At 42.6% G+C, this 15608-nt stretch overlaps 1 protein-coding gene across 1 annotated transcript in view; it reads left to right on the top strand.

Annotated features, from left to right (window-relative positions):
* SH3YL1 (SH3 and SYLF domain containing 1) overlaps positions 1-15608 on the top strand; it is a 273258-nt gene that overhangs the window by 158887 nt on the left and 98763 nt on the right. Inside the window, exons 7-8 of the mRNA XM_077488694.1 lie at positions 4796-4961; positions 12473-12548. Coding sequence (XP_077344820.1) covers positions 4796-4961; positions 12473-12548 — 242 coding nt within the window. The remainder of the gene's footprint in view (positions 1-4795; positions 4962-12472; positions 12549-15608) is intronic.

The raw sequence follows: 15608 nt of genomic DNA, 5'->3' as shown, positions 1-15608 counted from the left end.
CAAGGTATAACAATGCTATAACGATACTAGCATACTTAGACAATCTACTCTTGATAGATCAGTCGGTAGCCCGCTTAAACCAAAGTTTGGTCACAGTCAGCTATCTGGAATTCCTAGGTTGGATTCTCAACTTAGAGAAATCCACCTTAAAACCATCAAGGTGATTGCAGTACTTGAGACTGATCATAGATACAGTTCAGAAGAGGGTGTTTTTGCCCCAGGAAAGGATCAGTTCCATAAGGGAACTGATTCAGTTTTTCGAAACAAAGAAGAATCCTTCTATTGGACTTTTCATGAAAATGTTGGAGATGAAAATGGTGGCTTCTTTCAAAGCCATTCCTTATGCACAGTTTCATTCAAGACTGTTGCAAAACAGTATCCTGTCAACTTGAAACAAGATAGTCCAAGCTCTGGACTTCCCAATGTGTTTATCCCCCAAAGTGTGTCAGAGCCTCAATTGGTGCTTGATATCCAAGAATCTTCAAAAAGGAAAATCCTTTCTACCAGTTACCTGGAAGGTGGTAACAACAGATGCCAGCCTTCTGGGCTGGGGAGCAGTCCTGGAAGAAGCGTTTGTCGAAGGGAAATGGTCCAAATCAGAAATTACCTTGCCCATCAATATTCTAGAGATTCGGACAGTACGCCTGGCCCTGAAGGCCTGGACACTCAGACTACAGAATTGTCCTGTTAGAATCCAATATGACAATGCCACAGCAGTGGCCTATATCAATCACCAAGGGGGCATGAGAAGTCATGCGGCCCAAAGAGAGGTGAATCATATCCTATCTTGGGCAGAAGACAACATTCCTTGTCTGTCAGCAATCTTCATTCCAGGGATAGAGAATTGGCAGGCGGAATACTTGAGTCGCCAACAGTTGTTCCTGGGAGAATTGTCTCTTCACCCTGATATCTTTCTGTCAGTATGTCAAAGATGGGGAATTCTGGACGTGGATCTGTTTGCATCCAGATTCAACAACAAGATCAACAACTTTGTGTAAAGGACAAGGGATCCAATGTAATATGGAACAGATGCCTTGGTTTTTCCGTGGGATCAGTTTTCACTGATCTATGCATTCCCTCCTGTTCTACTTCCACACCTTCTTCGCAGGATCAAGCAGGAAGGGAAGGAGGTGATTCCTATGGCCCAGGAGATCTTGGTTTGCAGAGATCGTAAAGATGGCGGTAGTGGACCAATGGACTCTATCACTATGGATAGACCTTCTCCGGTATTCCATGCTACCTTACAAATGCTAAATTTAACAGTCTGGCTATTGAGACCCACATTCTGAAAGACTGTGGGCTGACAACTTCAGTAGTTTCTACTTTGGTTAATGCTAGGAAGCCGGCCTCCAGAGTCATATACTATAGCATCTGAAAGGCATATGTCTCCTGGTGTGCATCCAGGGGTTGGCACCCCAGGAAATATGTCATAGGTAGGATCCTTGAATTTCTGCAGATGGCGTGGGAAATGAAGCTGGCCTTGAGTACTATCAAAGGCCAGGTGTTTGCCTTATCAGTGTGTTTTTCAACAACCACTTGCTTCACACTCTCTGGTTTGTAACTTTATTCAGGGGGTAACATGGATTAAGCCTCCATTTTGGTCACCCTTGAACCCTTAGGACTTGAATTTAGTCCTGTTGGCATTACAGAAACAGCCTTTTGAGGAAATATGAGATATTCTTTTGGTCCTCTCGACGGGGAAAATTATTTTCTTGTTTGCCATATCTTTTGCAGTAAGAGTATCAGTGTTGGCTGCTCTTTCTTGTAAAGAGCCATATTTGATTATTCACAAGGATAAGGTTGTATTGCGGCCTCATCCTAATTTCCTACTGAAGGTAGTGTCAGGTTTTCATTTAAACCAGGATATTGTTCTGCCTTCATTTTTTCCAGAACCTCGTTCTGTGGAAGAAAGGTCACTACATTCTCTTTAAGTGGTGAGAGTGGTCAAGGTCTATTTGAAGGTGACTGCTCAGATTTGTTAAACAGATGTTTTGTATGTGTTGCCAGACGGTCCTAAAAGAGGACAGGCAGCGTCGAAATCTACTATTTCTAAATGGGTCCATCAAGTGATTGTTCAAGCTTATGGTTTAAAAAGGAAAATTCCAGATTTTCATATTAAAGCGCACTCCACCAAGGCTGTTAGTGCTTCTTGTGCAGTGCATCACGAAGCCTCCATGGCTCAGATCTGCAAGGCTGCAACTTGGTCTTTAGGTCATACATTTACCAGATTCTATCAAGTAGATTTAAAAGGTCACAAGGATATCGCCTTTGGGCACAGTGTACTGCAGGCTGCTATATAAGTCCTCTAGTCTCTTAGTGCTCTACTTTTGTTGTGTCTCCCTCCCTTCAGTTGGCACTGCTATGGAACATCCCACATAGTAACTACTATGGCTCTGTGTCCCGTGATGTACGATAAGAAAAGGATTTTACAGGTAAGCTGTTTTAAAAATCCTATATTCTTCTCAAGACTTGTGTTCCCAAGACAGGAAGTGAAGGGGAAATCTCTCCAATAGGAAAAGTTGTAAACCATTCTTTACACTATAAAAACAAAAATGGCACAGGCCTATTTTTTTAATTTTTCACTTTGGTACTAACTGTAATGTATAGTTTCATTGACAGTTGGATTGCTTGTGTTGGCTGCTGAATTAAGAATTGGTGAGGTGTTTTTTTTTTGGTAATGTGCAGTGTTGCTTTTCGCCAAACGTAATTTTTGGAATTATGGCCAAAAAGTTCAATCTTGGTCTCATTAAACCATAACACCTTTTTCCCACATGCTTTTGGCAGACTTGATGTGTGGCTTTTCCAAAATATAACCGGGCTTGGATGATTTTTTCTAGTAAGAAAAGGCAACCTTACCTCACAGCCCAGACATATAAAAAATGAGAGAGTGGTCAAGGTCTATTTGAAGGTGACCGCTCAGATTCGTAAAACGGATGTTTTGTATGTGTTGCCAGACGGTCCTAAAAGAGGACAGGCAGCGTCGAAATCTACTATTTCTAAATGGGTTCATCAAGTGATTGTTCAAGCTTATGCTTTTGGCAGACTTGATGTGTGGCTTTTCGAAAATATAACCAGGCTTGGATGATTTTTTCTAGTAAGAAAAGGCTTCCATCTTGCCACCTTACCTCACAGCCCAGACATATAAAGAATACGGGAGATTGTTGCAAGATGTAGTATACAACAAGTACTTGACAGAAATGCAACTCCTGCAATGTTGCTATAGGCCTCTAGGCAGCCTCCTGGACCAGGTTTCTTCTTGTTTTTCATCAATTTTAGACAAATGTTCAGGTCTTGGTAATGTAAATGTTATGCCATATTTTCTGCACTTATTGGTGACTTTATCCATGGTACTATATATGCCTTGGAAGTTTTTTGTAACTTTCTCTTGACTGATACCATCCATCAAAGATCCCTTTGATGCTTTGTAAGCTCTGGTCGAATTGCACAGTCCTCTCTTTGGCTTTCGGGACCAACATGCATGAATGAAATCGTGCGAGCTCAGCTGAACTTACACGATTTCATTCTCGCATGTCGGTCCCGAATTCTGGGGCAATTTCAGAGACCTCTGTTGGGGTTGCTGCAGCGATATCTATGGAAATGGCACCCCAAGGTCACCAAAAGTAGTACAGAAACTACTTTAGATAATCTGTGTGGCGTCGCACTGATTCGGACGGGCCTATTGCTGCCAATTGCCACCGATTTGGCATGCCAAATCGCTCCAATATGAACCTAGGCTAAATGCCACGAATATCCTACTAGAACAGTTGAACTTTATATTGGCTTAATCAGAGTTACTTCCATTGATGGCAGGTGTGCACTGAGTAGTATGCAACAGTGAATGTGATTGGTTTATTCTGAACACAGCCACTTCCGTAATATAAGAAAGTAAATACATGTTTTCCATTGTAGAGCTTCTATTTTTAAAGCGGATCTTTACTGCAAGTGAGCACCACAAACCAAAAACACTATTTAATTCATTTTTAATATTCAAAGCAAACCTACCCCCCAATCCATCCATGTCTCTTTGCTTTATTTTGTTGAGAAATAACTTTGAAATTCAACCTCCTAGCATTTCTGGCTGTGGCCATCTTGATTAAGGGCAAATGATTCATGTAGCATTAACCTCCTGGAATCCATCTACCCTTAGCTCAAGCATGCATGCAGGAGAGTGTTCTTAGCTAAGAAAACCCCTCCTCCTCTCTTGAAGACTCCTGAGATAGATGCCATTATTTGCCTAGGCAAGAAACCAGGAAATAACTGAAGACATGTAAAAAAAAAAAAAGTTTAAAACAAGTAAATATGACATAATTTACTACTCTACTTGGTAGCATCATGAGGATTAAAAATAATGAATTTTGATTGGGAGAGTGAAATTTCACTTTAAATTTACTTCCCAAATATTGTAGACAAAGTTGAAACTTGACTTGAAAAGACACCTCAATCAGTTTACATGATAGATCCCAGACTATGGCACATAGGGCTTGGTTAGGTAATAGCCTCAGGGCTCACCAGGGTGACAAAGTTATTAGATTTTGGAAATAGTGTGGAATCACATTTTAATAAGCCCCAGATGTTGTCATTTATCATTTTGCTTTCTCCAGGTATTTTCAGCACAGTACAAATTTTAGATATCACACTGTTTTAGCATAATAATACCTTACACTCTTGGATGGTCCAAAAATGCAGATCTGCTAATAATTTACTTGATTTCACAGCTATCACATTTCTCAAATTCTTTGTGTCAACTTTCTTTTGAAAATTTTCTTTTTCCAACTGTAGTTGTGTTTTATTGTAGATTTTACTGTCAGGAGGACATTCGGGCCTTTGAGATATTGTTTGGTGAGATTCCGCGGCCTTCACAGGCTGAAGAGCTTTATGAGATTCTGGACACCTTCACAGAAAAATATGAAAATGAAGAACAGAATGTTAACATGAGGAAAATGGCCAGAGAGCAAAGGAAGGTACACTCTGAATAGGGCATCAAAACTTATTATCTCTCTGAAACATTTTTGCTGTGTACTCTTCACTTTCTCATTCATATTTACAGTGAACACTCTGCAAATTGTTACATGCTTGAAGTGACAATAAACAATATTCCTATGCCCCCCCAATAATGATCTATACACATCCACTATTTAATGGTGCCCTGTCATCTATTTTTAATGAAATCATTTCTCGCTGTGTTTTTCTGCCACCTTGTAACAGCCTCTTTGAGTTCCCCAACCTCTACTTGTTCCCCTTACTTCCATTTGTTTGGAATGACCAATGCTCTGCTCTAGAGTCAGATTCCCCATTACTTCTTGTCCTTCTGATAACTCTAGAATTGTGTATTTTCCATCACTTTCGGTCTTATCGTTAATGATCAATTAAAATATGACAAAGATTTTAACCCCTTTATCCAAAACTAGAAAAAACGTTTTGTCTTTACTTCCATTTTAAAGTGGTTCTAAAGACAAAAGTTGTTTCACCTTAACTGGTTTCCGACCGGCGCAGGCCGATGTAAGTCAGCAGAATGGCACGGCTGGGCAAATGGGCGTACCTGTACGTCCCTTTAAATTTGCCATCGTGCAATCGCGCGCACGCCTCCGGGACCTCCGTGAGTCGGGTTGCAGGTCCCATTGACTTGATGTTCGTGGGGATACCCACGATCGCCTCACGGAGAGGAAGAACAGGGAGAGGCTAATGTAAACAAGCATCTCCCCATTCTGCCTAGTGACAGTGTCGTGGATGTCTGCTCCTTGTGATTGGGAGCAGAGATCAATGACATGTCACATGTAGCCACGCCCCCCCCACAGTTAGAATCACTCCCTAGGGCATATTTAACCCCTACACTTCCCCCTAGTGGTTAACACCTTCACTGCCAGTGTCATTTACACAGCAATCAGTGCATTTGTATAGCACTGATTGCTGTATAAGACAATGGTCCCCAAAATGTGTCAAACATGTCTGTTGGGTCCGCCATAATGTCGCAGTCATGATAAAAATCGCTGATCACAGCAATTACTAGTAAAAAAAGAAATTATTAATAAAAACGGCATAAAACTATTTTGTAAATGCTATAACTTTTGCGCAAACCAATCAATAAACGCTTATTGTGATTTTTTTTTTTTTACCAAAAATATGTAGAAGAATGCGTATCGGCCTAAACTGAGGGAAAAAAATGTTTTTATATATTTTTGGGGGATATTTATTATAGCAAAATGCTCTTTTTTTGTTTATAGCGCAAAAAATAAAAACCGCAGGGGTGATCAAATACCACCAAAAGAAAGCTCTATTTGGGGGGAAAAAAAGGACATCAATTTTGTTTGGGAGCCACGTCACACGACTGTGCAATTGTCAGTTAAGGCGATGCAGTGCCAAATTGCAAAAAGTGCTCTGGTCTTTGGCCAGCAAAATGGTCTGGGGCTTAAGTGGTTAATGAATTTCGTGCATTCGAATTTTGTGTGAAGAGGGGAATAGCAGGGAGAAGAGATGTAGTGCTGTGCAGAGCTGCATCTCTACTCACCTCTCGTCCTCTTCAAATAGGGACTTGGACAGCATCAGGAGCCATTGGCTTCTGCTGCTGTCAATCAAATGCAGTAAAGAGGAAGCAGGGGGCAAGGCCAAGCCCCGCTGTGTGTTTCTATAGAGCGCGACTCCACACAGCTGAGGAGGAAGCAAGCACTGTATGCCCCCATAGCAAGTGCCTTACTGCCCTACTATGGAGGCAAACAAAGAAGAGGAAAAGCCAAGACCGCCTGTGATGGACCCCAGAAGAGGAGGTTTGGGGCCACTTTGTGCAAAACCATTGCACAGAGCAGTTGAGTATAACATGTTTATTATTTTAATGAAAAATACTTTCAATCAAATGCAGTAAAGAGGAAGCAGGGGGCAAGGCCAAGCCCCGCTGTGTGTGTCTATAGAGCGAGGCTCCACACACCTGAGGAGGGAGCAAGCACTGTATGCCCCCATAGCAAGTGCCTTACTGCCCTACTGTGGAGGCAAGCAAAGAAAAGGAAAAGCCAAGACCGCCGGTGATGGACCCAAAAAGAGGAGGTTTGGGGCCACTTTGTGCAAAACCATTGCACAGAGCAGCTGAGTATAACATGTTTATTATTTTAATGAAAAAAAAATACCTTTAGTAGCACTTTAAATATACAGATGCCCATCCAGTCCTGCAGTTTACAAAGCTAGATCAGATAGTGTAGTCATGTTGGTGCCCCCGACTTTTCTCTGCTGCAGGTTAGCAACACATATTGGTCACCTCCCCATCTCCACCTTGTTACTAGACAGTGAGATTGATAAGGTTATCCCCGTCTCCTCTTCTCCTGCCAGCTAGTTTCTCTTCTATACAGAGGATTACATGGTGCCAATTCCAAATTAGAGGTTTTATTTGAATATATCAAATGCATTTACTGTGTGACTGACAAATGCTTATGAAAGTGAATGCAATGTTATTCAGAGAAGATTGTTCTTGGTTTAGCCCACATGCAGCCTGTGAATAGGAGTATGGTTCTGTACCATTATAGGAGCCGGTGGGGGACCCCTTTGCAGGCTGGACACTGTTTCCAGGCCTCTCCATTTGGGCCCTATCCGTGGCCTATTTGTAGCTGTATTTTTGGTGTTCACTTAGTTTGGGTATCAATCAATGTATGCATATCTATTGAGAGTGGTTTGGCCACCTCCTTCCCTGCTTCCATGTATCCCCTATGGTGCAGTTATCCATGATTTTCAGGTGGTGTACCATGATGTATGTCAGCTAATCAATTGGGCTGAAATTATTGTAACAAGAGAATTTATTATAAGGGTCTTTCTTTACTTTTGTGTGTAGATTAATTATATACCTACCTTATTTTTTATGGACCTGGGTTTTTGATCCCTTTGTGTGACATGCTCTGGTCTCCAGTCATCATCAATGTAGCATTCTTATGTTAGCTGCTTTGCTTCTGAAGAAGCAAAATATGGGAAACATGTTGAGCTTTATATGAAATTCTGGTGGAGCCCTTTATTAGCTTTGACTCAGTCTGCAAATCAACAAAACTAGTATACACTTTAAAGTGGAGTTCCACCCAAAAGTGGAACTTCTGCTCATTTGTCTCTTCTCTCCCTCCGGTGCCATTTGGCACCTTTCGGGGGGGGGGGGAAGTATCCTGTTCCCACTTCTGGTAGTCCGTCCACGACCCGTGCTATCGCCGCGAGGCTCCCTCCTCTTCTCCCTGTCACCGGGCTAGTAGGAGAGAGGAGCGGGGCCTCACGCATGCGCAATAGGGTTCCCAGCGTGAAGCCGTAAGGCTACACTGGCGGGTACCCTTACCCACAATGGCGGCGGCAGCACCCGACAACTGATGGAAAGATCAGCTGCGGTACCGACATTGCCGGACTCCAGGACAGGTAAGTGTCCTATTGTTAAAAGCCGGCAGCTGCAGTATGTGTAGCTGGTGCCTTTTAATTTATTTTAATTTTTTTGGACGGAACACCTCTTTAATGTAATACATTCTACAATTTGGTCTACCACCTTTAGCTGCATATGGTGTATAATGCTACCCTGTTTTTAACTTCCTGTTGTGCATCAATAAAGTTTTATATTTAATTGTATCCTATCTGGTGTGGTTGTACCTATAAAGTCTATGAACTGTGGTTCATAGACTGCACCTAGAGGTCCTGCTCTACCTAGAGTATGCTGTCCAGTTCTGGGCACCAGCCCTCAGGGCACAGATAGAAAACTGACCATGGTGTGTTATCCTGCTTAGTGTGGTCAGTTTTTAATAGGAAAGCAGGGGAACTGGCAGGAGCACCCAGGATTTCCCATAAAGGAAAAAATACAAAGAGAACAGGATACTTTTTCTTACAAGTACATGCAGGCACATATGAGGAATATGAAATGTTGGGTTTTATATATTAAATTTTTTTATGCCAGCTGGAAGTCTGAGGGCTCCAAAAACATTTTCATGATGAGTATTATCATTTTTCCAATGTTAAAATTCAGTTATTTTAGTGGCCATTTAACATATAAATATATAAATAATAGATTCCATTCTATTCCCTTATGGTCTATTTCATTCTTCAGATTCCAATAACAATTCCCATCCTTCTATTTCACGATGCAAGTAATCAGTGCTATCTGTGGTTGTCTCACGGTTAAATGTATTAGCAAGTTCACCCTCTTTCGGGTAAGAGGATATATGTTAAAAGCCAATAAGGCATATTCACATCTGTTTTAGTGGAATTCTGGCTGTGCAGCACTGCCTTTGTATTTTTTTTTGTTAAAGATGCTTTCTCACAAGTGCTTAATATGATTCATATTCCTTCATGTTGGACTAGTGCTAACTTTTCTCAGCATTGCTATAATAGATGTTATTGGGAGAGATGAAGATGTGATTGCTTCTTTGATGTGATAAGTATCTTGGATATCAATGTGGGAATAAGGTCAGCTAGGCATACTTGTGTGAGCAAAACGCCAAAGTAAATAATATACAGACTTTTAGCTTTTCAGGTTGAGATACACTTGACAGTGGTTGTGAGAAACAGATAAACGAAGATGGCATTCAGAAGCCATATATGGCATAGCCATTGTCTAAGAAGGCAACTATCAAAGCTTTTGAGATAGAAATAGTGTCCTCTTATGGTACTTATAGAAGAAATACAAAGACTCATTTTATCCAGATCAGGTCATGATCATTATGTCTGTCTGGTATCATACCCCACAGGAGATAATTCTCAAGGGAATAGTTGAGTAGACAGCAGAAAACTTTTTTATTTGACGACTGTTGTCATAAAAAGATAGACATCTGCAAACTCTCTGTCTAGGTTAACAAACACACATGCTTAGTTGATGGTCATACATTACTGGTATTCAGAAATCATGTTGTCATATCCTCCCATTATCATTTGACACTTAAAGCTAAACTCCGGACAGAGATAAAAGGCACAATTTTTTAAAGCAGAACATCAAAATTAACAAAAGAAAAAGAAAATAGCCCATTAAAAGAAAACAAATATTCAAATTCAGCCAGAGATTTCCACTACAGTACTTTTTTTTTACTGCTTTATATCCCCATTCTGATGGCCAGCGTTATTCACTCTGTTTCCTGCCTGTGACTGAACAGTGAAAGGAGAAGCTGCACAGTGATGAGCTCACCTCTCATTCACTCTGCTTTCTCATCCTAACAGCATAGTTTGTTTCAGTACATGAACTGATTGGCTACTTGTGCTGCTTGTTTTGACACTCCAGGACTGTTGTAGAGGTGCTGCAAGACTTTTATATCTGCCTAGATTTCAGCTTTAAATACAAGCAGTGTAAGTAACTAAGTTTAACTTGGCATTAGCTGTTTTTCAGTCTACTGTACAGCAGAGCTTGGTTTCAGCATACCGTAAGTAGCTATTTAGATGTCCTGTAGTGCAAGGATCATGCTGAAAGGAGGAGAGAGTAGAATGACAGACAAACTGTATACGTTTGCTGTTTCTCCTTTCACTGTCCAGTCACAGGGTGAGGGTGAGAAGAAGACCTGTAAATTAATATCAAACTGCAGCAGAGAAAGATGCTGCCTTCCCCTGTCAGGCAGCACTGTTCTGTGTGGCAGAGCTGTGCAAATGGTAGGATTGGGTACACAGAAATACAAACCACCTTCTCATATATGTGTAGCACCTTCTAGTGTGTGCTACTAGGAGTGAGAGTAGGAAAAACATAGCTTGCTCTAGGTTAGACCTGAGCCATTAAATCTGGGCCAGGGTTACTAGAGGCCTGGCTGGGTGACTCATCCTGGCAGCTCTCTGGTACCCCCCACCCCGATATCTGAAAAGTTGGAGAACCTTCTGGAACTAGTGGGTAGAGGTGAGAAGGAGCTGCTCTGCATATTTATGGACCCTTAGCCAATCCCCAGGAGAGGGCCTGCCAGGGAACTAAGGAAGCCCATAAATAGACATGCCAGCAGGGGAGTCGGGTGGAAGATAGAAAAACAGTGCTAAGGAGAGGCTGCCTGTGGCCCATGAGGCGCTTTGCTGGGAAGGGGTTTTACCTCGGGCTGGAGCTTGGGATGCTGACCTAGAATAGTCCCACCACAGGAGGCAGTTGCCGGAGAGACAGCAGAGAGAGCAAATAGAGACCATGAGTAGATCAGCACAGTGCAGGGCCAAGACAAGTGGAGAGACTGTCAGCTGTAACAGTGCTCATTTGAAGACATTGGTGTGCCAAGTCTTCATTCACCTTGCCTTGGGGAATCTTCATATGTGTGTGTGCCAGTCTGGAGGACTGAAGGAAGCAAGCAGCAAGGTGGACTGGTATTTTCCGCAGTGGTGGAACTGGGCTCAGTGTGTACAGGGAACCAGAAGGAGAAGCTGTTTACTCCACATGTGCTACTCTATCCAAAAAGGGATGGGAAGTTCCTAGCCTGCAATGGGCTGTTTCTGAATTCACAAAGAGACTGTTAATTATCATGGAGTGATCAGCAGGTGCTGTACATAGAGGAACCAAATGTGTGCAGGAGGAAGGAAGAAGAAAATTCTCTGTAAATAAGGAGGAACTTGTCCCTTGTTCTGTGTTCTGGACGTTTTTCAAAGTTGGGCATCCCATAATTCCTACCCCATCCAAGTTATCATCCCCCTAACAAAACAACAATAACAATTAGTGCTACATATGTATTTCATCTGTATAATTGGTTGTTTGCCTGGAGCTCAGATTTAAAGTTTTCTCCTGCAGATTAGCACATCAACTTTCATAATAATATAATTTTGCCAGCTTGGCTCTGCCCTAAGCAGACAGACTTAGTGCCAATTTAGTCTTGGGAGAGTCTATCAGCCAGAGTTATTTCTGAGATCAGCCTTGAAAATTGCTTTCATATAATGTCTATTGGTCACGTGAAACTTACTGACTGTAAATTAAGTCCTCTTGCAATTTATCTTGAGTTTTTGGTATTGTGCTGCTCTAGAGTTGAGCAGAACCTTTAAAAGAGCTGTAGACAGGTCTACAGCCTTTTGCCAGTCAATGTGTGTTGTGTAAGAGCCCTTTCACACTGTATAGGGCCGGTATGGGCGCTAGCGGTAAAGCGCCACTAGTTTTAGTGGTGCTTTACCGCTGTTATAGCAAATACAAGGAGATTTCCAAGCTCAAACTTACCAACCAGCCTCCCACTGTGGAGACCCAGAAGTCAGGGTTAGGGACTACAGAAAATAGGGTTCCTTTGACGGGGTCTGTAGTTTATGCATGTATTTGCAAATATGTGCAGATTAAACCCCTGTTCTTAATGCATATTGTTAGACAGGTCAATGCGGTTGGTTGGTAAGTTTGAGCTTGGGAATTTCCTTGTATCTGTTTAAAATGTGGGGGTACCAATTGGAAGAAAATCCATCCATAAAATATGGAAGTGAAGGTTTGACTTCAGAATACATCCTACCGTAGGCTTTATAAATGGAACCTTGACTGTGTAATATGCTTTCTCCACCCTACACATAGCTTTGTTCTATAGTACTTATTTCTTTACTTTTTTTTACTTTTAAGGCCAAAGAAATATCAGCAAAGGCAACCAGACCACATTCTTACCAAGCTGGAAACACAGAACACAGAAGCACAGAAGGTAAGGAAAAACTAGTGCACAGATTTATTACAAAATGTGTGCATTGAGGTTGTAGGGGGTTCAGATTTGCTGTGTTGGTAAATGACCACAGCTGCCTAGTTCTGTAGAATTGACTTTTAAAGAAAGTGTTTTTTCCTATCAGCTTGGTGGGTGAAAATGATCTTCTTCAGAAAAAAACATCTTTTTAGGACTGTACTTAATATGAGAAATTCTTCTTTTCAACATTAAAGTAAATCCATTCTTTACTCAGTTATGGGTGCCTGAATGCCAGTTACTAGGCCTGAGGGCTGTGGGCATGGGGCGTTATTACTGTGTAAGCTCCAACCCAGGAATTTTTGTTACTAGTGGGAGAGACTATGGAAGGCTAAGTGGGCAGCGGGGAAGATAATTGTAGCTATGTACTAGCAGTGGAGAAACGCCTGCTATCCAGCCATTCTATTATTTGTCTTTAATGGTAAAGTACAAGCAAAACACAAATTTCAGCAATAAACAAGTCACTACATCCTGTGTGCCTGTGTTTGGGTGCTCTGTTTGGCAGAGAAAAATCAAGGGTCAGCTGAACTAAAAACAAATATTTCAGTTACTGATTTCTAGGGAGTTTAAAGGGGTTGTAAAGGCAGAAGGTTTTTTATCTTAATGTATTCTATGCATTAAGATAAAAAGCCTTCTGTGTGAACCCCCCTCCCCCCCTTAGCCCGCCGTTATGGGTGAAGTTTGGGCTCTTAGTTTCTAAGCTGCCCTGCGCCTGGACGGTTAAGTGAAACCCCTTAACTTATTATTGTGGGGTGTCCCAATGATTGTAATAATCATTAAAGCTAGCTAGAGGATTGACACCTATGTGCGGTGCCCATACAGGTGAGTTTTGGGCTAGCTGTGGGTGTTTGCAAAGTGCCTGGCTGTTTTTTACCTTGTGTCTGGCTGTTTTTTTACCTGTATGATGGCACACAACGGTGCGCCATTACGTCTTGGTTCACTATGGTGCACGTGCATTCGCAAGAGTACCGCTGTGCTTAGCAGTTGTTTGTTTTGATGGCCATGGTGCACGTGCATTCGTAGAAGCGCCGCTGCACTTAGCAGTTTGTTTGGTGGTCATAGCGCACGTGCATTTGCAAAAGCACCGCTAGACTTGGTTCGTTTGGCGGCCATGGCACACGCGGCTTCGCCGCACATGCGCAGTGACCTTTATCTGGTTGCATGAAGATTCACGTCATACACGAATACAGTCACGCCCGTTCACCGGGACCATGCCTGTACATGCACAGAACATTCCGGAACACAGCCAGCTTATTTAAGCTGTATATGCCAAGCATGCTGTGCTTCCAGAAGGCAGACTCTGAACAGGCACTTGCAACTGTTCATATCTCCTTACCGGTTACACGAGTCACCAAGTGTTGTTTGGCAGGCTAAGGTGCTTAGCAGGCTTGTTGCATAGGGGCTCGGTGAGCACTATTAAAGGGTCTCCCTTCTGAGGTGTTTTAACACCACACCCAAGTACTCTCTTTTTGTGGCTAGTAAATGTCTTCAAAAAAGAGGAGTGGGTCTAATGCTACAGAGAAGGGCACACCTATGTTGTCAGTAGTTCCTGATGAACCTAGTCGTATCCCCTGAAGGACCAAAGGCTTCCGGGCAATCTGAGCTGCTGCGCCTATTTGGTATTGTGCCAATAGTCAATGCTGCTGCTTCACCCTTTATCACCAAGAATGAACTCTTGTCGGCCCTAGCCAGATTAGAGCACAGGATTGCCTCCATCCCCCATAGTGGCAAGAAGCGTGAAACATCCCCCTCCCTGGAGCCTCCTAGTTTGGAGCAGCAATGGGTTGAGAATGGGGAAGAGCTAAAAGCTCAGGATTCTGTGGAGGGCCTGGCGGATGAGTCTGCTTCTGAGTCCATCTGGACAAAAAGATAACCAGTTGATGTCTGCCTCTCAGTTGCAGATGCTTTTCATCATGACTCTGACCGAAATGGTTCGTTCTGCCTTTAAGTTGCCTCTTGCAGAGATGACTGAGCCCCCCTGGTCATCTTGGGATCCCTGAGGCCTCCTCAGGCCGCACAGGCTTTCCCCCTACACCCCCTGCTTGAACAGGCAGTGTATGCTGATTGAGAACATCCTGACAGGATTTTGTTCCTCTTAAGAGGTTTTTCCTTTTTATATCCCATGTATGAAAAGTTTGTTAAAAAGGGAGCATGCCAGCCATAGATGCAGTAGTCTCTTCCTTAAACAAGAACTTAACTTGTCCGGTAGATATTGCACAGGGCTTGAAAGACCCTGTTGATAAGAAATTGGAGTCATTATTAAAGGCTTCCTTTTCTTTGGCCAGTTCAGCTATTCAGCCAGCTGCTGCAGCAATTGGTGTCTGCCAGTCTGTAAAGGATCAGGTCAGACGGCCTGATAGGCCTAACCAGGAGGATGATCTGCCTGAAAATAAGACAGATATTCCTCGAGTGCTGTGTTTTGCTCTTGATGCCTTAAAAGGATCCAACACAACAGGTTTTTCATTTGGCTCTCTTGTCTGTACATATGCACAGACTTTTGTGGCTTTTTTGGTCAGTCGAGCTTCCTTGTGAAAAGTTATTGGCAGGTTTCCCTTTTCAAGGGGAATGATTATTTTGGTGATCATTTAGATGAATATATCCAAAAGATTTCCGGAGGGAAGAATTTTCTACTTCCTGTGAAGAAAAGCACCAGGCATCCATCGTTTAAAACATCAGGGACTGTCTCCTCAAATGTCTCAGCGCCATGGCAGTTCTGCCGCCAACAGGTCACTAGGGCCAGGGGCAGCCCACAAGGCCAGGGCCAGAAAAAGCCCTGGGTCCAAAATTCTTCTAAACCCAGCACCAAGCTCTCATTTTGAGGGGACGCCCCCCACTCCATTGGGTGGAGGAAAAGCTGCTGCACTTTGCGGACATTTGAAGAACGATAATTCAGAACGAGTGGGTCACCTCAATTATATCCCGTGGTTACAAGCTGGAGTTGTGGGGGGTTCCCCCCTCAGAGGTTTTTAAGATCCAGTATTCCCTCGGATCCAACAAAAAGAGACTTATTGCTTCAGGCACTACATC

The sequence above is a fragment of the Lithobates pipiens genome, unplaced genomic scaffold (genome assembly GCF_037356315.1).
Source record: "Lithobates pipiens isolate NorthernLeopardFrog02 unplaced genomic scaffold, aLitPip1_a1.2 Scaffold_18, whole genome shotgun sequence".
Classification (NCBI taxonomy): domain Eukaryota; kingdom Metazoa; phylum Chordata; class Amphibia; order Anura; family Ranidae; genus Lithobates; species Lithobates pipiens.
The sequence above is the reverse complement of the archived record's forward strand: the minus strand, read 5'-3'. Positions and strand labels throughout refer to the sequence as shown.